This window comes from Neurospora tetraspora (assembly GCF_033439725.1).
Source record: "Neurospora tetraspora strain CBS 560.94 chromosome Unknown B0H65scaffold_7, whole genome shotgun sequence".
Classification (NCBI taxonomy): Eukaryota; Fungi; Ascomycota; class Sordariomycetes; order Sordariales; family Sordariaceae; genus Neurospora; species Neurospora tetraspora.
Window position 1 is genome coordinate 111,925 of NW_026944389.1, and position 22,386 is coordinate 134,310.

The window sequence follows — 22,386 nt, forward strand, 5'->3', positions numbered from 1 at the left end:
GCTGCCGGCGAGAACGGTGGAAGGGTCGGCGACGAAGGCCCAATCGGGGAATATGGACAGTTCGGCAGGATCTGATGTCGTCGACAACGTAGAACTGGGGATAGTAGTAGGCAGTTCCTTCAAGAGCACCGCGTCGCAAAGAGGTACGCGATTGTCGCAATGACGTTTCTTTGTTCGCGAAATCAATTAAAGGTCGACGTGTTGGTTTCGTGTTGTTGCGCGAAAAGTCGTGTCTGTGAGTGAAAGATTGCCTGTGCGGTGAGCGATACACGAAAGAGACAGGCGCCAGGTCACGGGTGCATGTATTGACAGTTTAATACGAAGACTGTCACAAACTTGTGGCTACGATACATGAACAACCTACCTACGAACCGTTCAACGCAGGTATTGGAGAATGACTGAAAGACAATGTATGTGGGCCATTTAAGATCTTGTGTCATTGCTTTTCTTTTTGTTAGTTGTCTTCGTTGACGGCGCACAGGTTGTCATGTTGCATATGAACCAGAAGCAAGCCTCTTGCCTCCGAAAGCTGTAAGATACTCTATGTACACTGTAAATTACACCCACTCTGTAACGAAACTGTTAAGCCACCGCAAGTCGCAAACCCACCCCATCGTCATTGTGTCGCGCAAAGATAAGGATTTAGGTAGTTGCTTATCGCACCTTCAATTACCAATGCCACTTCCACTTCCATCTAAACTTTGAGGACATCGACAACTTCCCAAACAATTTACGACAACACCCAGCTTCCACTTCTACAATCAATTCCAACATCAACCTTCCGCTCTCGAGATCCCACTCTCCGAAACCACAAACCGCAGCTTCACGCGCGGCCATGTCCCGCCCACCACCCCTCCCCCACCCAACAACGACCCTCCACCTCTACCGGCACCTCCTCCGCGAATCCTCCTACCTCCCCGTTCTCATCCGCCCCTTCTTCGACGAGCGCATCACCACGCGCTTCCGCGCCCACCGCTCCGACCCCTCTCCCTCATCCTGTCCACAAACCGCCAGCCGTCTGAAGCGCGCCCACCACGACCTGCGCTACCTGCGCGCCGCCAACGCCGGCGACCTCCCGCGCATGCGGCGCATTTTGCTCCTCGCATTCGGCCGAACGGGCGCCAAGCGCCGCCAGCTTCTTTCCGAGTTACTAGAGCCCGATACCCCGACCAGCGACGAGGAGCTACAGAAGTACATCAACAAGGCACGGGCGATAGTTAAAGAGGGGCGCAAACCGGATTGGTTGGATAATTGGGACACGGAAAAACTCAAAGCGTTTGTGCGCTCGCAAACGGGCGGCGCGCCGCCGATTGTCAACCGGCCGAAGCCGGAGATTACGAATCACCAACTGGCGCCTGAGCGATATGTGCCCAAGGAAGATATTTGGGGTGGCCCGTTGAATGAGAAGGTTCAGAGGACGAAGCTGAAGAAGACGTATAAGCAGGTGGCGGATAAGGTGTTGCCGCCGGTGCCGAGGGAGGAGTGGGAATTGCTACGGGATTTGGTGAATAAGAAGGAGGAGTGGGAGGTGCCTAAGAGGAGGACGGTTGGGAGGACGATTTGGGCCAAGGATCAGAAGGATGAGGCCCTGGACTGGAACTGGCAGAGATATGCTACCCAGCCCATTTGGTTGGTGGATAGGCAAAAGAGCAGGAGGAATATGTTGCTGAGCGGGCAGGTGGAGGAGGATCTACCGATGGGCGAGCAGCAGCCGATTAATTGCCATCGGTATACGCCGAGGCTGTGGAGGAGGACTTTGGAGCAGGTGTGGCGGATGACGGCAGTTATGGAGAGGAAAAAGGATGGGAAGGGGTGGGAGATAGAATGGGGACAGAAGAAGTATGAACCGCCGGTGGCACCATCGGCGGATCTAGAGTTTTTCGCGGGCGCACCGGTAAGAACGGAGCCTAAGAAGAAGAAGGGAAAGCAGTGATCACAATCTGTGGTCCGTTGTTTTGGATGGAATATGGATGGATAGAAAGGGACTCCGCTCAACTCGTACAAAATGATACCCGAGCACACTCATGGTCACAAGCACCACACCATAAACCTCGTAACCAGGCACCAGCCTGCCCTTCCTGAACCGTGGGTATAACTTTCATTTTCATTTCATTTTAGACATCCCAGCCTCAACATCTAATCCAGCAACTTCGCCAACTTAGGCAACCCCTCCCCATCAACCCTCATACCCACCCACTCACTCATCATCTGCGCGCCAATCGCCTCGCTCTCGTAAAACTTGATACTCGGCTCATTCCACTTCAACACGTTCCACTCCAGCCTACCACCTTGCATAGCCTCCACCTCCTTCGCCAGCTCCACCAACAGTCTCTTTCCATACCCCTTCTTCCTTTCACTCTGCTTGACATACAGATCCTCCAGGAAGATACCCGGTCGCGCCCGCCACGTGGAGTAGTTGTAGAAGTAAAGCGCCATGCCGACGACGACTCCAGAATCGGGGGTGGTCAGCACCAAACAGCGGGCGGGCTTGGAGGGCGAGACGGGTTCGGTGATGGGGAGACCGTCGGGCCCGGGGGAGACGATGGAGGGGTCGGAGGGGGCGAAGGCGATGGTGGCGGCGAGGGTGGACTCGGTGGCTTCGACGCTGGAGAGGGCGTGTTCGTAGTCGGCTAGTTCGCGGATGAGGCCGAGGATGGCGGGGACGTCTGCTCATGCAGTAAGCAGGTATTATTAGCTAAGTTGTGGTTTGGGGCAAGAGGACGGGAGGAAGGAGAGAGGAGAGAGAGGAGAGAGACGAACCCTCGCGCCTGGCGTGGCGGACAACAGGAGCAGTGGAAGCCATTGTGGTTGTTTGGTTTGGTTTTACCGATGTGTTGTGATGTTTCGGATCCGGAAGACGGGACGGCACAGAAATAAATGATGGAACTGAAGACAAGAAGCACTCGCTGCAAGCCAAGAAGCCGGAAATGTGTCTTGGACGGAGGGGACCCGACGGAAGCGTTCTTAGAAAAAAGTTAATCCTTTCGGTTGAGGATAAAATAATAGAAAGTGACTCATTGAATAAAGATCCGGTGCCGTGGTGACTCGAAAAAGTGGAACTCCCACCTCCGGGCTGGGCTCCAGCTGTGACACCTCCGAACTCCACTCCGCGCCCTTCCGGCGACCTAACCTGGAAATCGGCGGTGATGACAGCGACGGGCGGGGATTGGAGCTTTGGTGGGGGTCTTGGAGAATGGCGGGGTTGATGGGTCGCCTCGGCTTCGGGGTGTGTCAGTGCGTCACAGGCACTGCCCCTGGAGGCTCTGGAGCTGTCCGAGCTGAAGAATCAAGAAGCCCCTGGCGAACCCTGGAATCAGCCCCTGGACATCTTGGAGAACCCCCATGACCACCGCCTGTAGATCCTGGTGTTTACATTCCCCTGGCTGACTTCCACTTGGGGAGCATCACCCGTTTGACTGCTACTGGTTTAAGGCGTGATGAGTCGATGTTTTACACGTTTGGGTTCTATGATCCCGTGATCAATGTTTTCATCAATGGAGTTTGAGATAGTAGAGACTGAAGGTAGGTGATGTTATCCGGTGATGTTATCTCCCATGACAACGGATCTCCACCTCAGCTCACAACTCACCTCAGCCCACGGTGTCTCCCGTCTAACATGCCCCCTATTCCCCTATCAACATCAACACGTTGTGTTTTAGCTGAGACTCGTATCGGGGATGGAAACGCAATAAACTCCGACGGGTTCTCACCAATCGAGACCATCCACGCCTCCATGCACACCGACGTACGACATCATAGCCCCTCTTGGGCGGCAGCATGTTTGGATCTGTTATCGCTTGTTATCGTAGCTTGGTGAGCTTGGTTGGTCTGTGAGGTGATCATCAGGGACCTTCCCTCCACAGGACGTCAAAGAGACGGCATGCTTCCCGTTCATTGGCACCCATTGGCAAACAATGACTCCCAACGTGTTTCAGTCTGGTCGGCATCACGGCGTTGTACAACGGGAACAAAGGAGGCGGAGTTCTTTGGTGTCTTGGTATTTGGGCCTCACCTTGTCCGCCATTTGTAGCTAGAGAAGTTGGAGAAGATAACAGGGGGCCAACCGGAAGAATGGTTCCATCACTTTCGTTATTCGTTCACCGCACTGCCCACCGCGTTGATCTTGCTTACATCCCATGCCAGGTATACATATCTGGCGGCATCCGTAGGTAGTAGTATATATGACGGGGACTATTCCCCGCCAAGTTGACCTGATAGATCTCCTGATTTTCTTGTTCCTGGATTGCTTGGCCTTTTCTTGATAAACAACCGCCACCACATCATCTACATCATATGACAACAACAACAACAACAACAAAGAACATCACCACCTTTAACCAAACTTCCACCTTACACCATCTTCCATTTTCTACTCACGATAATCTTACCATAATCATAATCGATATTCACACACAAACACAATGGGTTCTCACGCACCTGTACCACCGCCCTCCGCCGAACCAACAGTAACCTACTCGTCCGGCCGTCTAGACTCCAACTCCAACTCCGCAGAATCACCAGTGGGGCCACCCGACTTCCGACTACTCCACTTCAATGACGTCTACCATCTCGACGCATCCTCAGCCGAACCCGTCGGCGGCATCTCGCGCTTCATGACCGCCGTCAACGAGTATCGCAACGATGAGCGATACCAAGGGCAAGGGAAGCCGGAGCTGGTGACGCTATTCTCGGGGGATGTGTTCAATCCGAGTTTGGAGAGTTCGGTTACCAAAGGCAGCCACATGGTTCCGATTCTGAACAAGATTGGGACGCAGTGCGCTTGTGTTGGTGTAGGTCTTCCATTTTCCCAGTTCCTGTCCCTACCTTGCAATGCGAATACTAACCCATCGCGAAAACAGAACCACGATCTCGACTTTGGCGTCCTGCAATTCCAACACCTAACCTCCAAATGCGCCTTCCCCTGGCTTCTCGCCAACGTCCTCGACCCCGCGCTGGGCGAAAACGTGCCCATCGGCAACGCCGGCCGCACACACATGATCACGACCTCCAACGGCCTGAAAATCGGCCTGCTAGGCTTGGGAGAGCGCGAATGGCTAGAAACCATCAACGCCTTGCCTCCAAACCTCATCTACCGCTCCGCGACCGAAGTAGCAAAAGAGCTGGTCCCACAACTACGAGCGCAAGGAGCGGATCTCATTGTCGCGCTGACGCACATGCGCGAACCGAACGATCACAAGCTGGCGAGGCAGATGGAAGGGGAGATTGATATCATTTTGGGCGGACACGATCACTTTTATGCGCACAGCCTGATCAACGGGACGCATGTGCTAAGGTCAGGGTCGGATTTCAAGAATCTTTCGTACTTGGAGGTTCGCCGACCTGCTTCACCACCGCAACCAGGGCAGCCGAAGTGGGATGTGGATATTTGGAGGAGGGACATTTACAGCAGCATCCCCCGCGATCCGGCGACGGATCAGTTGGTGCATAAACTTACTTCGAAGCTGAAGAAATCGCTCGAGAAACCGATCGGCTTCAGCGCTGCCCCCCTCGACGCGCGGTTCACGACGGTACGCCTTCGCGAAAGCAACATTGGAAACTTCGTCTGCGACATCATGCGCCTGCACTACCACGCCGACATCGCCATCATGGCCGCCGGCACGATACGTGGCGATCAGATCTACCCACCCGGTCCGATCCGCGTCAAGGACGTCACCGACTGCTTTCCCTTTGAGGACCCGGTAGTAGTCATCAAAGTAAAAGGACAAGCAGTCTGGGAAGCGCTCGAAAACGGCGTCTCGCTCTACCCTGCTCTCGAAGGCCGGTTTCCCCAGGTATCCAACATCAAATTCATTTTCAACCCTTCCCTCCCATCAGGGCAGCGAGTCACAAACGTGGAAGTCGGCGGCGAACCAATCGACCTGGAAAAGACCTACACAATGTCAACAAGAGGTTACATGGCCCGCGGCAAAGACGGGTACACCTCCCTCCTCGTCAAGTCCGAAGGCGGCGAATGCGAGGAGGTCGTGTCCGAAGAGAACGGCATTCTCATCTCCATGATGTTGCGGCAGTACTTCATGGCGCTCAAAGCCCTGGATAAATGGGCATTCTGGGGCGCTGAAGAAGATCGACACTGGGGCACTGTCGTGAAGGGAGTCGATGAGGGAAGGGAACCCCCCTCTTCTAAATCCCTTACATCAACCCTGGAACCCAAAACGGGAGATGGGTGCGACAAAGAAACTTGCGTCATTGACGCCGAAGCGAAGAAGGATGAACAAGAAGAACCAACGCCGGCTGGCCAAGACGGCGCCGGCTCCTCCAAGCCCCTTTCGAATTGGACATTCTGGACCCCCGCTAAGTTACGCGAGCGGAGAGCGACGGTGAAACCACTGAAGGAGTCGCAGACGGCTGTAGGGGATACCAGCGCTTCTGGCTCTAGTGATAGCGAGAGCGGAAGCAGTCGGCCCAGTTCGAGGGTTAGGGGCAAAGCGGAAGATGTCAGGCAGATTGATCGCGAACTGAGGATCATGAGGCGGGTGGCGAGGAAGTGGTGTCGGTTGGCGGGGGTGCAGAGTAAGGCGTGTGATTGTTTGGATGAGGGAGAGTTTGATGTGCCGTGGACGAAGGCGGTGGCGCCGAGGGTGGAGGGGAGAATTGTTGAGGTTGGGGCTTGATTTTTTGGGTTCTTTGGATGTGGTGTTGAGAAAGAATGGGGGGGGGGGGGAGGCGAGAAAGAGAGGAGATGATGATGCTATACCCAATGCTGCGAGTCTTGCTTTTTCGTTCAAGAATACCTACCTCTAAATGAGAACAACGGAATAATAACACGGTTGAACCCAACTTGAACCGAACCCACGTGGCATTTTTTGACAGACGTGACAGCTCCGCCGCTCGGTTCCGTAGACGTGGAAGTTTGTTGTGTCCCACCATCATTCCTTTCCTGTATGTAGAGGCATGGACCTTGGTGTATTTATTCCAGACTGCGGGGCTACAACCCTCTCCTGGATTCTTCTTCCTGGCAAGCATCCAATTCAGCGAATCTGTGGCAGTCGTGACCGACCATACTACCAGAATCATGTATTTATTCTAGACTTTTGGGGTTTTCTCCCTCTTCCACTTTTCAACCTCCCATCAACCGCAATTTCCCATTCTTGCTTGGTTCGCCTTACTTTGTTTTTGCAATCCCAACAATGCTTCGCCTTGTTGTTTTACTAGACGTCGAAGAAGCCAAGAGGCTTGACGGAGTCCATCATCTTGTTTAAATCGGCCCACCCCGGGATTGTGACACCTCTCCTCCCCCGGCTTTCTCTACACCCTCTTTGCTCTCTCTTCACACACCCTCCACACCCTCTGCCGACTCCCGTCTTCTCACCCTCCATCTTGTCAAAAGTTGTCATATAATTGACCTTCCCCCATCCAGCCAACCAACCGGCAACCAACCCGATGACGGACAACCTGCCAAGTTCAGCAGAACCCGCAGAAGTTTCGTTCCAAGATTCCTTGTCTTCCATGCAGCGTTCAGGAACCATCACAGCGGGATGGATCCGAGAGGAGCTGTACCTGCAGGAGAACAATTCTGCGCACCCTCCATCTTCTTCGTGACCCACCAAGGTTAGAGGTATGCATCTCAAGTTTCACACCGAGACAACTGCACAGACGAGACACCACGAAACTCACCTGCGTCGATAGATCGGTTCCCGACACCGGGATATCACTTGGGATTTATGCATCGCAACCATCCGGCATCGCATATCGACGGTCTCTTTCGGGTTAAAGTTAGGAAGTCATTCGATTTCTCACTTCACCAAGAAAGGCAGTGCTCTCGGCCGTGACATCTTGGGACATCTTAGGCTTCTCGGCCCCTCGTGATGACGATGGGCGATGGGCGATGTGACGCCATCACGCTGGGCGCAATTTCCGATGGTGCGGGTGTGCCTGGCGTTGGCGTCTCCGCGGCGTCGTTGGTGTGCATTTGACGCTTTGACAGTGGTGTGTGGCCTGGAACGTCTGGGCGGTTTTGGTGCTTGTTAGCATTTTCTAGGCGGCGCTGGGCATTGAAGCCATCGCCGAAGCGATTTGAACTATTGGTGTTGAGGTTGGCTATGTTCGTGAAGAGACTTCCACTTCCACTTCATCAAGGCTCAGCGGACCGAAGACAGCATCAGTCGATCACCACCACGACCTCCAACCCGACAAAGCGTGATGTTCGCATTCAATTATTGATTCTTTCGAGGCGAGGAAAAGACTTCCGAAAATCCTCAGCTGAAAACATTTTGGTTACGTATCTGCGTACCTAGCCCTACGCAGACACTGCAGACTCACTCAACTCATCCCCGTCGCAGCTCTTTGACTGGAAGACGCTATTCCCAAACAAGGCACCATCTCGCGCTGCCAGTGACTCCTCGAGCTCGGCGCGTTACTTGGCGTTCCCCATGGCTCCATTATGTCTCCGACCCTTGGACTCACCATCCCTGTTCTCGCGTGGTCTCTTTTCGTTCTTTCTTTTTTTCATTTTCCCCTGGTTCCTGGTTGATCGCTGCAGTGATTGACAGCTCGCTTTTGTTCATCACAGTGACAGTTGGAACAAGCAGTGAATCGGACAGAAATCATTGCTCGGCCTCACTGTCTCAGCCACTCCACATGGCAAAAGACGCCGCTGACGATGGGTTTGACGGCGGCGGAGCGAGAGCCTCGAAGAGCCTAGAGGTCTGGAGCTTGATGTTGACGGCGCTGGAAACTAGCGAGTCTTGGGCTATGTAGCTTCGGACTGCTTGGAACAAAGATGGAAGCGAAGTTGGTTTTCACGGATACGGGCCGATAAAGACTTGCCCGATCAATCGACCGTCAATCGATAGACCAGATGGGATGAACCACTGCAGCGTTCATCACTTTCTCCTGACCCACTGTCAAAGCACAACCGGCCTAGAACTCGTCGGTCGTATGCGGGGTGGACATCCCGGTCTCCTCTTGGTGGGCTTCCCCGTTTCGGAGCTCGATTTCCCTTCTCACCACTAGCACCGGGCTCGGCCCCAATGCCGTGCAGGGGGAACTTCCACGCTGGGATAGGGTCAAGAAGAACTGAAGAAGATGAGAACGAGGGTGGGTATATGTGGTCTGGGGGGTGCCCTTACAGATCGCCTTTTATCTGCGTTTCCCCCCTTCCCTTGCTTGCACATGGCCTGCCTGCAACCTCTTCTTGTCGATCTTTTTAAACTTACAGAAGGGTTCGCTGCGACTGTTGCAGTACTAAATTACAGGGAGTCTAGCACTGCTACTCGGAAGGATAAAGAGTAGGACATACGGCTGCTGGGCTGTTGAAGGTTGTCGATCCTTTGGAACATTTACACCACGACCTACGATCTGCGATTACATCAGAAGGAAAATCGATGCTGGCGTCAAGAAAGTAGACGGGCGACGGATCCTGTCATTCGATCGTTGAGAACAACAAATACCGACGAGAAGGAACTACGAAGGAGACAAGAAAGGGAAATATCAGGAATATCGAACCAGACCACCAACACAACACAAACAGACACACACACACACACACACATCCACCAAAATGAGAATCCCACCAGCAGAAGTACGGGCCCAATGGCCAGAACCAAACTACGACAATCCCCAAAGGCGAGGACCCGGTCTCATCATCGTCGAACTCGTCATGCTTCCGCTATCTCTCATGTTCGTCGCCCTCCGTCTCTACGTCCGCGCTCGACTGCTACGCAAAACGGGATGGGATGACTGGTTCATGATCATCGCCACGGTACGTCTTCTTCCACTCTCACCAAACAACCTTTCCAAACCACGGCAGCACAGCTAACAGCATCCATCCAGATCTTCGGCACAGCCGTCTCCGTCGGCGTCATCCTCGCCTCCACCACCTTCGGCTGGGACAAACACATCTACGACCTAACCCTCACCCAACTCTCGCAGGGGCGCCAGATCTCCATGGCCATCCAAGCCGTCTTTATCTTCTCCTCCTGTCTCGCCAAAGTCTCCATCCTGATCTCTTACCTCGCCCTCGCGCCCCTGGATTCCTGGTTCCGCCGCCTGACGAAATACGCAATGGTCTTCATCGTCGCCATGAACGTCGGCTCTTTTATTTTACTCTTCACACAATGCACCCCCGTGGCCTCGTACTGGGACATTTTGAAGTCCGAAACCGACTGCATCCCCGAGGGAGCTCCGCTCATGACGCACGCCATCGTCACGGCGCTAGCGGATTTCATCGTCTGGGTTTTGCCCCTGCCAACCTTCTACAAAGCACACATCCCCTTCCATCAGCGCGTGATCCTCGTCGTTTTGTTCTCTTTCGGTCTGTTTGTCGTTTTTGCGGCTTGCATCAGGATGTACTGGGTCCATTACGTCGTCTGGAAGACGTGGGATCCCACGTGGGAGGGCATCCAGCTGTGGGCGTGGACGGCGGTGGAGATCCATTTGGGGATCATGTGCGGGTGTGTGCCTTACTTCAAAAGTCTGTTTAGGTTTTGGAAGGGGAAGACTTTGATGGGGAGTAAGAAGGGGAGTTCACAAAGTTGGTCAGGGAGTAGAAGGGACCGTGCGGGTGGAAGTAAGATTGGCCAGCAGCAAAACTCGAGGGTTGAGGTTGGGGTTAGGAAGTGTGTTAGTTTTAGGAGTGAGAGGAGTGAGGAGCCGTTGAGTCCGACGATGGGGACTACGTGTACTGTGGATGGCGTGGAGGAGATGGAGTTGCAGGAGAAGAGGATGAATGCGTTTACTGTGACGAGGGATGTGGAGGATCAGAGGGGACATAAGGGGGAGTGGGGGTTTGAGTTTGATGGGGCGAGGGGTATGCATAGTAAGAGTTTGTCGGGGGGGAGTACGTTTGGGAATAGGGTCGAGATTCGGCCGGGGAGGTGATGATGATCACAAGAAAGATGGGATGAGCGTATGCGTGATGTTTTATGTCGATCGTTTCTAATTTACTTTGTCAACGTCCATATGCTCGTTCAACTGTGAGCTGTGAATCTGATTGTTCGTGAAGATGGCGTGGCGGTGGTTGTTGACGATGGCCAGACTGGAAAGAGGCCGGGAGATGAGGAGATATCCGCGGGAGTGTGCCTAACTGTCGTCCCCTTCATCCGTTCTTGATGGTTAAATCCTTCCAAAGTAATTGCCTAGAGGTATGAATACGGGGAAGCAATTCCGGAAACCGAAGGAGGGGCATCTGTCTTTTGGTGGTTGTTGTTGACGATGTCGGGAGGAAGAGGGGACTGGCACAGAAGAGGGCGCGAGACACTAACGTAACCCGAACCCTGGATCTCCTATTGAACCCACTGTAACCACAGCACGCTTTAGCGCATCCCCCGCTGCATGACGCGAGCGCACTGATAACACCGATAAGGCTTCTTCCCTATGGCAACATTGTTGACTTCCCGTCGCCTTTTCCTCAGCATCAACACTCGACCACATTGCAACCCATTGAACACCCGTGCCGACAGTTTCGTAGCATCCTAGCGCGCTACCCAAGCTCATTCACCATAATCACCCTCCGAACGAACCAGCCTTTGCGAATCGGACTGTCGCCAGCGCGTCGCATCCCGCAACACCCCCCCAATCTCTAGCTCCAGCCTCGTCTACTCAAGCGATCCCACGAGCGCTCCGTGAGGACATTACATTCAAGATGCCACCACGAGGCCGCAAACGCCAACGGGTCGAATCCGAACCCGAACCCGAACCGCGACAGTCATCCACCTCCCCCGACCGATCTTCTCCAGAAGTCCTCGAGCAAGAAGAATCGCGACCACCATTCTACAATACGACCTTCTCGACGCACCGTGTCTCGCCTCTTTACGTCGGAAAGCAAGCGCTCAACCGCGAACGATTACAGACCCTTTCACAACGACTACGCGAGATACTAGTTGGAGATGTTGTCCGTGGCGTCGAGGTCGGACTGGGGAGGGCAGATGGAGAGGACGGCGTGATGGGAAGAGCTGGGTCGTTGGAGTTCGTCGACATACGATGGGTTAGCGTGGGAACCGTGTTGGATATCACCGGTTCTGAACCAAACGACAGCCAAGACGAGGACGAAGATACCACGCGAACAGACCTAGATTGGCCAGCCCTAGTCGAACAACTACAAGACAAGAAAGCCCTCCACATCCTCCTTCGTTACGAAACCGCCGAATGCACCGCCCTCATGCTCCCTTCCTCCTCCGAAGACGACGAACCACAACCCAACCCCTCAGCAAGCCAATTCGCCATCTCCAACTCCCAACCAACCGACCCTCCCAACCCCGCCCACTTCCTCCACCTCCCTCTCCTTCTCCTCCGAATGCCTGCCCCTCTCAAGACCGTCATCGCCGACTTCCTCTCCACAACCTTCGACTGCCGCGTCAGCTCTCTCCGTCTCGGCACCCGAAGCCTCGTACAGTCATGGGAATCATGGATTCGGACAGCCGGGTTACCGGAGAGAGGACCGCTGGCGAAGGATGTGGTGCTTAATCTTGGGTTCTACATCCCACCAGCGGAGAACAAAGGAAATACCCCTGACGCCACTGCCGCCGCGGGAGAGGACAAAGAAGGGCCTGGGCAGGAACCGTTGGGGATAAAGGGGATTGATGTCATTATTCCTGCTGCTGATGTACGGGGGTTTGTAAGAGCTGGGAAGCAGATGGCGGCCGATGGGGAAAGGGAAAAGGGGAAGAGCAAGAGTAAGGAAAAACAGACGTGGGAGATTAATGTCAAGAAGCGGCGAAAGTTGGCTGGTCGGTTGGGAGAGGAGGGGTGGGAGTGGAGGACTCCTGTCTCTGGAGACAACGAGACGGAGGAGGGACAGCAACAGTCGCCGTTTACGGAAGCGCTGGGTCGGTATGTTGACAAGCATCTTGGGTTGAATTTGTTTCATCCTGGGGTGAGGGTGACCAAGATCGCTTGTGGGGGGTTTGTGATGTCGGAGGGGAGGCTGAAGGTGTTTGCGCCGAGGGATGGAGCACAGAGACAGAGGGGAGCCGTGTGGAAGTTGGTTTCGGGATTGGTTGGGAAGGCTCAGGGTGGGAAGGCGTTGGCGTGAACACGGTAGTGGTCTAGATTTTAGGAGGCATTAGTCGATTGGAAGGAGTTGTCCTCTTCAGCCTTGCTTGTTCTGTTTTCTTGGTTACTGTTGGCCTTGCGTGGCTGGCCCTTGATACCCAAATGCAACTTGGATTTTGGAAGCCCGAGGCTCCTATGTCACGAAACTCTTTTTGCCTTGCTTTGACACTCGCCAGATAACTTGTGGAAAATGTCCCCGTCGACGGCAAGTTCAACGCAACTCGGCCAAGGACCAGTCAAAGAATTGCCGTCATCAAATGACAATACATCACAATCCGACAGGGCGATGACCAAGATGTGAGGCCGGTGCAGCCGAGATATACTACATTGTGTAGCAAGTGCTTATATACCCTCAAGGACGATTCCATATTGCCCCAGTAACGTGGTTGTCGAAGTCAATGACCATCCCTTTGTCCAACCACACGACCGTTACCCTTCCTTTCTGCCACCCCCTGGCAAGTGAGTTACCCCTTCCCACCTCGCGCCTCAAACACAATACTAACAGATAACAATAGCATGGTATTATGAAGCCATCAATAGACGTCTTCTTAGTAGTAAGGCACAAAACTTGGGCGTTGACACATTTAAGGTCGAGTGTCCTCAACCACGCTAACCACTACTGTCCTCGAGCACAGGATCCTGAACTACACTCATCACTAACGAGAGACTCCAACCTGTCACTCTTCCCATCTCATCCAACCAAACCAACATCCACAATGCTTTCCCAGACCCTCCTCTCCCTCACCCTCCTCCACATCCACCACCTCCTCTTCACCCACCATCAACTTCACCCCCCAGCATAGCGACCACCCCCTCACCCTCACCATCCGTAACCACCCCCCCGTCCCCGAAACCACTACCTCCCTCTTCAACCTCACCGATCCCTTCAACCTCACCGATCCCTTCAACGCCACCTCCCTCTTCAACAACACGGATCCACAGAGGTGCTAGGTAAAGCCAAAAGAAAAGACGGCGTCTACAACCACGCCACCATCGCCATGATGACGGGCAACAAATGCACTGGGGACGCGGCGATCTATTCTGCTGATGAAGGGCAGCATGCCTGTTTTGCGGTGACGGGGAAGGCGAGGAATAGTTTAATTGTTACGGGGAAGTAAGTTTTTTTTTCGTTTGTTTTTGTTTTTGGGTTGGGTTGATGGGGGGTGGTGGTGAAGGTGGTGGTTGGGAATTGGGTGTTGGGTGTTGGGTGATGGTGACTTGGTGATGGTGGTGATGATGGGGAGAAGGGGGAGGGTGAACGGAAGGCGGATGTGGACCGGGAAAGGGCCAAGTGGCCCTGGTGCGGAGGCTGAGGGGAGGAAGGCAAGGAGAAGGGGAGGAAGGCAAGGAGAAGGGGATGATCGAGAACGATAACATGATTGCTGACAAGTTGACCTAAAAATAGTTGCCAAATCCAAGCCTGGTCAGGAACTGACTGCTGTGGGACCCACCAGCAGTTGTCTTACTGGGGATGTACCTATAACATCCAGTATGGGTCTATTTTGGTTATTTGTTGATGACTTCCGGCGTACTTCTGTTTCCTTTTCAGGCGCTCTTTTACATGAGTAAACCTACCCGCAGCCACCCCAAAACCTACACGCACCCTCTTCCACTAGCAACGACCCAGAATTATCAACGTATAGCCATTTTTGCGACGAAATATATATAGTATTAATTACCCTAGCCCATCTAACATCTATCTCTAGTTTTTAGCTATTCCAAACTTCGTTGTTGGCTATGATGAGAGTACGTTGCAAAAGTCGGACGTTGCAAATGCAATTGCCCGTAACAACAACGCTTAGTAACTTATTGAATAAGGAAATTCATACTCATAGCGTATTTAGGAGCCAAACTATAGCCCTATTAGGTTTATAGGAAGTCCTTAAGCGTTGGGGGGAGCGTATTATCCAGTGTCTTAGAATGGGAGGGTGCGTGTAAGTTTTAGGGTGGGTGCGGGTAGGTTTACTCTTTTACATCCATATACGACTTTCATACGCTCCCGTACCCAATATTGAATCTTTTCCCCTCTGCCGTCATGGTTTATGTTCCCTTCCCTTCTTCTCTCTCCAGCAGGTTGTCCCTCTATCTTTGGTAGTCAATCCTCCACCCCCTTCCCTGCCAAATAGTCAACAGACGACTTCAACCGCCCTACTACATTGTTGAGCATATCCTTCCTCCATCTTTCCACCGCCCCCTTCGCCCCATTTCCTGACCTTCCCGACATGGACTTCTCCAACGACTTGTCATTGCCACTACACCCTCTGTTCCCCCCCAAACACCAATCCACCGCAGACGCATAATCTGACCCCGCCTCCCCCTGGACTTTACGCTGCCAATCCCTCGCCGCAGCCACGTCATAAATCGCCCGCACGTGGTCATTGGTCGCGGGCGACTTGGCGTCATACCGTCGCCGGCAGGGCTGATCTTTTAGGCGCTTGCCGAAGCAGAGTTCGAGGAGGATGATGCCTAGTTGGTCGAGGGATGTGCCTATTGGTACTGTTTCCTGTTTTGTCTTGTTTGGGGTTATTGTGGCGGTGAGTTTCTGTTGAACATAAGGTTCGTTCAAAAAAGCCGGCTCGTCCTCGTCGAGGAAGTAATCGTCATCTTCTGAAGTCGAGTCTCGGAGGAAGATGATGTCGGTTTTGGTTAGGGTGGTGGGAAGCCAGGGAGAGTCAAGAAGCTGGACGAAGGAGGAGGCGATGGTAAGGGCTATGGAGTATCGTTGCTTGCGCTCGAGGATGTGGAAGAGATCTCCGTCGATGATATTTTGGAGGGTGATGGCGGTGTGTTGTTGGGTGGTGGGTTCGTAGGGAAGGTCGTAGATGTGGTATGAGATGTCGTCGTTGATGAGGTAGCCGTAGCTGGGCTCGCCTTGGATTCCGGGTGAGGCTGGTGCTTCAAGGGCGGTGCAGAGACAGTGGATGATCTGCTTTGAGGTTGTAGTCTGTGTGGAAACGGTGGAGGTGATGGCGGTTTTGTCTTCTTGCTTTACTTCTACGAGCGTTACTGTTGTTGTGGATCTGTTGATGAGGAGTTAGCTTGTAAGTGATCCAGTCTTTGACACAACTGCTTGACTCACTGGAACCCCGCGAACATTGCGGTTTTGCCTCTTGATTTTTTCGGGTTTCCCCAGTGCGGACTTGAGTGGACGGATGTCCTTGTGCGATGGCGTGTGTATCGGCAAACTTATCCGGGATTTGGCCTCCTCCTCCGGCTCGGAGTTGACACCCTGTTTCCCAACAATCTTCGTTTTTCGGGCATTCCATGTTGCCGGAGACGGCTGTTCTTTTGTGAACAGGACCTCAAACTCGGGCGTAGCATTGCTCCGATGTCGTAAAAGAAGATTCGCACAGTGGGTGTTGCATCGGCAGTTCCAGCTTGAGGCAATGGCGTTGAAGAATTTGTCGGCTTTTACCCAAAATTTGCAGAGCGCAGTATCGATGGCGGCAGCTTTTGGCTGAACGGTAACAGGAGTTTGAACGGAGAGATCTCTGAGTTTGTCGCTGCCCTCGAGAAGGTCTCGGAGTTTTCTGTTGTAATCTTCAAATTTGCTGAACAGACGGGTTCGCTTCTCCTGGCCCTTGACGGCGAACTTGAATCTGAATCTTTGGAACGACCGATTGTCACTGTCTCTCAACCCTTACAAACGTGCAATCATTGTAGCCTCTCCCTAGGTAGTTTATGTCATTGGCAAGCCTGAAGGATAATATGCCGTGCAGTTGAGATTATGCGGTCCGCTAGGTATGGACTTACAGGTGTAGTGATCTTGCTCTGAACTGATGAGTGACCCAAAGCAAGCTCATGAACGATGTCTTCCATAACCTGCTTTATCACCTGAATGCAATCCATATACACCTCATAGCCATCGTCTAGGCGTTCCTGCAGAAGGCGGGCTGTCTTGGGCTCGGTCCACCAACTCCCAAACGGATCCTTGATGAGTTCGGGGATCTTGTCTTTTTCCGTTTCGTCATCGATCATGAGAGGAAGAAGCAGCTCTTTCAGATTTCTTTCGTAGAGCAGGTTATTGTATTTCAGTTGCCGACGCCATTCCTGGTATTCCGTTCTGATCTTGAAGAAGACATCAATGCGCCTGGCTACTTCGCCATATCTGTCCAGGACCTCAATGGCGAGAGGCAAGGCACCCAGCACAAGACCGGCTATCTCGAGGCCAGACATGACCGTGAGAAGACGGGAGGCATGTACTAGGTATTTTTGGGCAAGACGGCGAAGCTTGAACGACCACGATGGAAGTGTTTGGTTGTGGTGTCTGGGGTTTTCAGCAAGTGCAGTCCGAAATTGACGGCAGTGTTTGGGATGTGGGAAAGCAGAGCCTGAGAGACTCACTCAAAGTCGGAGAGGATGAAGGTTTGGGGGATCACGGAGGATGCAATGGTAAGTGCGGGGAATGCACAGGCCGGGCTGTGTAGGGTAGCAACGCCCCGGCGGCTAGCGGGTAGAGACATCAAGCCCAACGGAAAGTGCATCCAGTCAAGTTGAGGCATCGACGCCCACCATTCTATGCATCAGAGCCTCTGATTTGACGTTGATCCGAACGAGTCGAGTCCTAAGGTAAGCCGGGCGAGATTACATGCGGGGTAGCTGAGAATCTTTCCATGACTCCAAGTCGTCGAACATCACGGCAGCGACTGCATGCCGAAGATTTACATACTCCAATCTCCCACGAACCCCGACAAGCCCGATTGCTGTCCTTCGGTATCCCGGAGGAACTCACAGACACAATTTGACCCTATATCGACCGCGAAACATACTCTTTATTCTCGATCTGCTTTCAGGTGTCGCATCGTCCAAAAGAGGGAGCTCTACGAGTTGGATGTCGACGGCGAACCCAAGCTGGACAACGAGACAATCAGCGGGAGATGCCGCAATATTCGAAAACAGTTGACAGACCTGCTGACCGCACTTGAGAATGGATCCGCCCAAGTGTCAACGACAGTCACCTCCTCTTCGATCAAAGATGTTGTGGAGAGATTCATGCTGTGGGCAGGAAATCTGGGCGCATTGCGGAAGCCTGCATCAAAGTTGTCTCTGGATAGCAGACTGGCAAGTTCCTCGGACTTGCGGGACTACATCTGTACGGAGTTGGAGGATATGTCTGAGGCTATTGAGGACCGTATGTCGTTGCTGAACCCCTACTCGCTCATTTCATCTTCATAACAGTGCTCTGACAATTGTGGAAATAGTCATGAACATTGTGAATGGTTCCATGCCCAACCGGGATATTGGTTACGGTTCAGGTTCGGAGAACAACCTCGACATGGAGTCTGATGAGAGTTCTTACTCCGACGATCCCATTGATGAGGCTGGTTCTATTCTCCAAGTCATCTCACAGGGCATTACATCGCTTTTGAAGATTGGCATTCTGGTCCGACAGCCAGCCTCGAGCGGAACCGACCGCTTTCACCGTGCATCTCGGGACTCGACCAATGCCTTCTTGGATCGTTTTGACATTGACTATGTACAGCACAAGCATCCCAAACTGGGGTCTGGTGAGCAGTCATCGCGTATGGGCAAGGCGATTGCAAAGCGAAGACAGTTCATTCGCTATTGTCGCGATCACAAATCCAATCTGGCAGCCGAGGAAAATGAAGGGAAAGATACCTCTAATCTCCAGATCGGAAGCCAAAAGGCCACAACCGCCAAGCAGTCCAGCAAAGCGACAACGTTCGTTGCCAAGGAAAATCTGATGAATATCCTTCAGGGATCCGTGGATGTCCTTGAGGAAGAGGAAGACGCTGTCTCTCATTGCAGCGTTTCTACCACGTCCGAGTCACTGGCAATCCTGAAACTACCTCGACTCGCAGACCTATCACCGGAAGACGACCCCTTCGAATGTCCTATTTGCTACACTCTTCAGCAATTCCGCTCGGAACAGGCATGGCGGTAGGTCTGACCACATCACATCTCAAATAAGGGCACCTCAAACTATTGCAACCGAAATGAGACTAACAAAAATGTCGGACACTTTAGGCGTCATGCGTATCGCGATCTCAAAGCTTATGTTTGCACAGTGGGTGGAACCGAGTGTGACGACAAGTTCTTCGACGACCGGACATCGTGGTTCAACCACGAACTTGAACAGCATAGATGCAGTTACGTTTGTGTACTCTGCGGAGCCAACGAGGGGCAAAACAAGAGAAAATGAGACGAGCTCAGACAACATATCCTCAGTGCTCATGGAGATTTCGAATCCGATCAACTCGAGCGACTTGAAGATGCTGGCCGGGACACGGTCACGACCTTCAAGGCTAACGATTGTCCCTTTTGCGATGATTGGTCTGAACTCATGGCAAAAAAGATGCCGCCTGGGAGAAATTCTCAATTTGGAGACGGCTTCTTCATCAACACTAGCCGGTTCAAGAAGCATGTCGCCATGCACTTGGAGCAACTTGCCATTTTTGCCCTCTCACGACATAAACACGAAACTGGCATGGACGAAGATGGATCGCACGGCTCGGATTCGCGTGTGATGGATTCTCGCAGCTCGGCAAGTCTTGCAGGGTCATTCAGATCAGGAGACGACCGTGACATTGAAGATTATCAAGGTGACCAAATGATGCCGATTGATCAAAACCAAGTCATTCAAGCCGTTTATTCTAGGATGAAGTCTCAGCCTACGCCACCGATTGGTTGGCAGGCTACATAGATCCAGTTGCCGGAACGCGTCCAAAAGACGTCAACTATGTACGAAGCTCGGCCATTACTTGCAAAAAGCTTAGAGGCTGATATTTACTCTAGTGCTACTAATCTTAAGCTGGCTGGGGAAGTCGAGAGCTGGCAAGAGGCGGTGAATCACGCGATCGAATTCGAACGACGACTCTTTATGCAGTCCCCGGATAAGGTGAGAAGCCCCCCTCTGCATCATAGAACCGTCTTGGTTAACTTGATTGACCAACCTCAGCCGACGTACGAGAACCTAATGGGTCAGCGATTCCAACAACTTGTAGAACAGCGGCAGGCTCGTGCAGGTGCTACGGTGCTCCTCTCCTCCTACAAGAAATGCAAGGGCGAGGGGTCAATTGTTCCTGCTGAGTCTGGAACAGAAGATATGGAACATGAAGCATCGTCGAGATCATTAAGTTTCACTGAGTTCCCGTCATCCTATGGGTATACTGAGGCGCAAAGATGGCCCCCCTTTCCGGATCCCAGTGCAAGTTTTTCGCGAGAAGATCTTCCTCAGGAGAGTGCCAGCGGCAATCCAGCCCCGCCCCCTTCTAATACCGCGCCGGATTTACCATCAACGCAAGGCTCACCAAAGGATGACTTGGGCTCAACGAATACGTCTACGGAAGCACTTGAACCGCTCGAGGAAAGCGCCTCGCCGGTCGCTGACTCGGAAGAGGAAGAGCATGAAGCCGAAAGTATCGAGGATAAAAGCACTAGTGGTAGCCACGGCTCATACAAGAAGGACAACGACGCATTGAAAGCCCTTAGAAGCCTTGGACACGATGCAACCGATTGGCTTCATCGCTTGGATGACCTCAACAAACAGATTGAAGAACGACAAGAAGAGTTCGACCAATCAGTCGGTAAAGCCTCGCATCCACGGGCTGAGGGAAAACCAGGATCCCCATTAAAGGAATTAAACCAAAGTCTTGGACCTGACAGTAAACCAGCGGCCCGTCCCGACAGTCCAAAGGATATGACGACGGGTGAACCAGCAGGGGCAAATAATTCGGGAATCAATGTATCTCCGCCTCCTATGTCTACCGAAGAAGATCGACAGAGGGAGCAGTAAAAGCAGCAGGCTCGCCTGAAGGAGTTGGAAAGGCAGCAGCAGCAGCAGCAGCGGCTTGCGCAGGCCAAAGAATATCGCGACCGGTTGGAGCGCGAGCAGGCCGCGGAGCGCAAGCGAAATAAGCTACATGAAAAGCTGGAGCTGCGCAAGGAGGAGGAGCGTCGTCTCGAAGAAGAAGAACACCGTCGCGAAATAGAGTACGAGAAGCAGCACCAGCTGCACGAGGCCAAGTTCCACCTGGACATGATCAAGCGGCGCGAAGAGGAGCGGCGCACTAGCAGAGCTCTGGCGGCAAAAGATACGAGGGACCCCTTGCGAGATACCGCCAAGTACCAGACCGAGACAGTTGGTGGTGATCCGATGTGGCCCACGGCAGAAATTCTCGGTAGAGCCGCCACAGGGAGTAGTGATGAGAGCGATGACAGACACTCGGCACCAGAACGAACCACACAATCAGGCACCGCTGTTGTTCCGGGTATCAGCAGGTACGAAGAACGCAAAGACGACTTTGTACATCTTGTTTATAAGAACGCCGTGTACCCTGAGGATTTTCCTGCGTACTCAATTAGAGACGGTAAACTCCTGTTCAGCGATGTAAAGGAGCGCGTAGCAATGAATTCGGAAATTTCCGATCGCCACGGGAGGATCCGTCTACACTATAAGGGCAGGCGCTTGAGGGACGATGACAAGCTTGTTGAAGAGTATGGAGTCAAGCACAACAGCAAAATCACGGTTACGACAAGCGAGTGGGAATCTGAGAGCAGCCGACATGAAGATGTCACCATTCGGGCGATGAAGGAGGATGAGATAATTGGAGTAGATGGTATTACCCAGGAGGAGGAGGAACCTTCAAGTGCGCCAACAGGTCCCAAGCGACAACTTCCCGAGTCCGCCAAATACTCGGATCAGTTTCAAGCGTTGGGAACGCCGGATGCATAGATCCCGGACGAGCCGGCAAGCCCGTCACAACACGTTGAGCCGGTACCGCCGCCCTCTGTACCTCAGGTTGCTGCTCCACCACACCCCGATTCGGCCCAGGACAGCAATTTCACCGAGCCACAACCAATCATAGTAAGTACGGAACCCTTATTTACCGTCCAGCGAAGTATTGACGAAGCTGTAGAACATTCGTAAAAAGCCGGTAGCTGAGTGGAGCCCCGAGCAAGATGACCTTATCTGGCGTCGGAAGACTGCGTCTGAGAGGATCATGACTTCTTCGGCAATTGCCGAGGAGCTCTACAAAACATTCAACGTGGCAAGAACACCGCATGCGGTGTTAATGCGATGGCACAAGCTCGAGAAGCAACGCATCAACAGCAATGTGAGTAATAGGTACCCAACATTGATGATGACGAGTTTGCCGACCCACTCACCCCAGATGATGTGCGGCGAGACTTACGACGCCTTCTTGCAGGATGATGTAATAGCGGAGGCATGTCCTCAGCCGTTGACGATGGGCCGTACGAGAACGCAACAAAGTCAGAGTGGGAGAGGTTTAGGGAGCGAAATAAGCCTTCTCAGGAGAAGATAATCGTCATCAAGCATGATCAGCCATCTCCAGCGACGGATGTACCCCGTAGTTCGGACTACTATAGAAGATAATGAAGTTAGGTAGAACA

At 52.9% G+C, this 22,386-nt stretch overlaps 8 protein-coding genes across 8 annotated transcripts; 6 read left to right on the forward strand and 2 right to left on the reverse strand.

The window, feature by feature from the left end:
- The first annotated feature begins 737 nt into the window (after positions 1-737).
- On the forward strand, positions 738-2,182 carry B0H65DRAFT_281484 (uncharacterized protein). Its single transcript, XM_062822882.1, has 2 exons — positions 738-2,085; positions 2,163-2,182. The coding sequence occupies exon 1, from the start codon at positions 836-838 to the stop codon at positions 1,931-1,933; it is 1,098 nt and encodes a 365-aa protein (XP_062678082.1). The 5' UTR covers positions 738-835; the 3' UTR covers positions 1,934-2,085; positions 2,163-2,182.
- Positions 2,035-3,059, reverse strand: B0H65DRAFT_281503 (acyl-CoA N-acyltransferase). Its single transcript, XM_062822883.1, has 2 exons — positions 2,761-3,059; positions 2,035-2,666 (listed from the first exon to the last, which is right to left on the reverse strand). The coding sequence occupies exons 1-2, from the start codon at positions 2,801-2,803 to the stop codon at positions 2,137-2,139; spliced, it is 573 nt and encodes a 190-aa protein (XP_062678083.1). The 5' UTR covers positions 2,804-3,059; the 3' UTR covers positions 2,035-2,136.
- A 1,636-nt stretch (positions 3,060-4,695) lies between these two features.
- Positions 4,696-6,691, forward strand: B0H65DRAFT_474530 (uncharacterized protein). The gene is made up of 2 exons (XM_062827248.1): positions 4,696-4,790; positions 4,860-6,691. Exons 1-2 carry the CDS (start codon positions 4,743-4,745, stop codon positions 6,630-6,632), a joined length of 1,821 nt encoding a protein of 606 aa, XP_062678084.1. The 5' UTR covers positions 4,696-4,742; the 3' UTR covers positions 6,633-6,691.
- Positions 6,692-9,520: 2,829 nt separating this feature from the next.
- B0H65DRAFT_432219 (kinetochore complex Sim4 subunit Fta1-domain-containing protein) lies at positions 9,521-12,991 on the forward strand (the record flags this gene model as incomplete). The annotated part of the gene is made up of 3 exons (XM_062824989.1): positions 9,521-9,721; positions 9,793-10,802; positions 11,437-12,991. The coding sequence occupies 3 exons, from the start codon at positions 9,521-9,523 to the stop codon at positions 12,989-12,991; spliced, it is 2,766 nt and encodes a 921-aa protein (XP_062678085.1).
- A 2,115-nt stretch (positions 12,992-15,106) lies between these two features.
- Positions 15,107-17,187, reverse strand: B0H65DRAFT_511117 (uncharacterized protein; the record flags this gene model as incomplete). The annotated part of the gene is given in 4 exon segments (XM_062828456.1): positions 15,107-16,031; positions 16,074-16,650; positions 16,660-16,681; positions 16,765-17,187. Coding segments are annotated over 4 exon segments (1,947 nt in total).
- Positions 17,188-17,539: 352 nt separating this feature from the next.
- B0H65DRAFT_281588 (uncharacterized protein) lies at positions 17,540-19,443 on the forward strand. The gene is made up of 3 exons (XM_062822884.1): positions 17,540-18,142; positions 18,213-18,912; positions 19,000-19,443. Exons 1-3 carry the CDS (start codon positions 17,662-17,664, stop codon positions 19,172-19,174), a joined length of 1,356 nt encoding a protein of 451 aa, XP_062678087.1. The 5' UTR covers positions 17,540-17,661; the 3' UTR covers positions 19,175-19,443.
- B0H65DRAFT_281589 (uncharacterized protein) lies at positions 19,444-20,889 on the forward strand. The gene has a single exon (XM_062822885.1). It carries the CDS (start codon positions 19,712-19,714, stop codon positions 20,765-20,767), a length of 1,056 nt encoding a protein of 351 aa, XP_062678088.1. The 5' UTR covers positions 19,444-19,711; the 3' UTR covers positions 20,768-20,889.
- B0H65DRAFT_281625 (uncharacterized protein) lies at positions 20,890-21,816 on the forward strand. The gene has a single exon (XM_062822886.1). The coding sequence runs from the start codon at positions 21,011-21,013 to the stop codon at positions 21,704-21,706; it is 696 nt and encodes a 231-aa protein (XP_062678089.1). The 5' UTR covers positions 20,890-21,010; the 3' UTR covers positions 21,707-21,816.
- Positions 21,817-22,386: the final 570 nt, after the last annotated feature.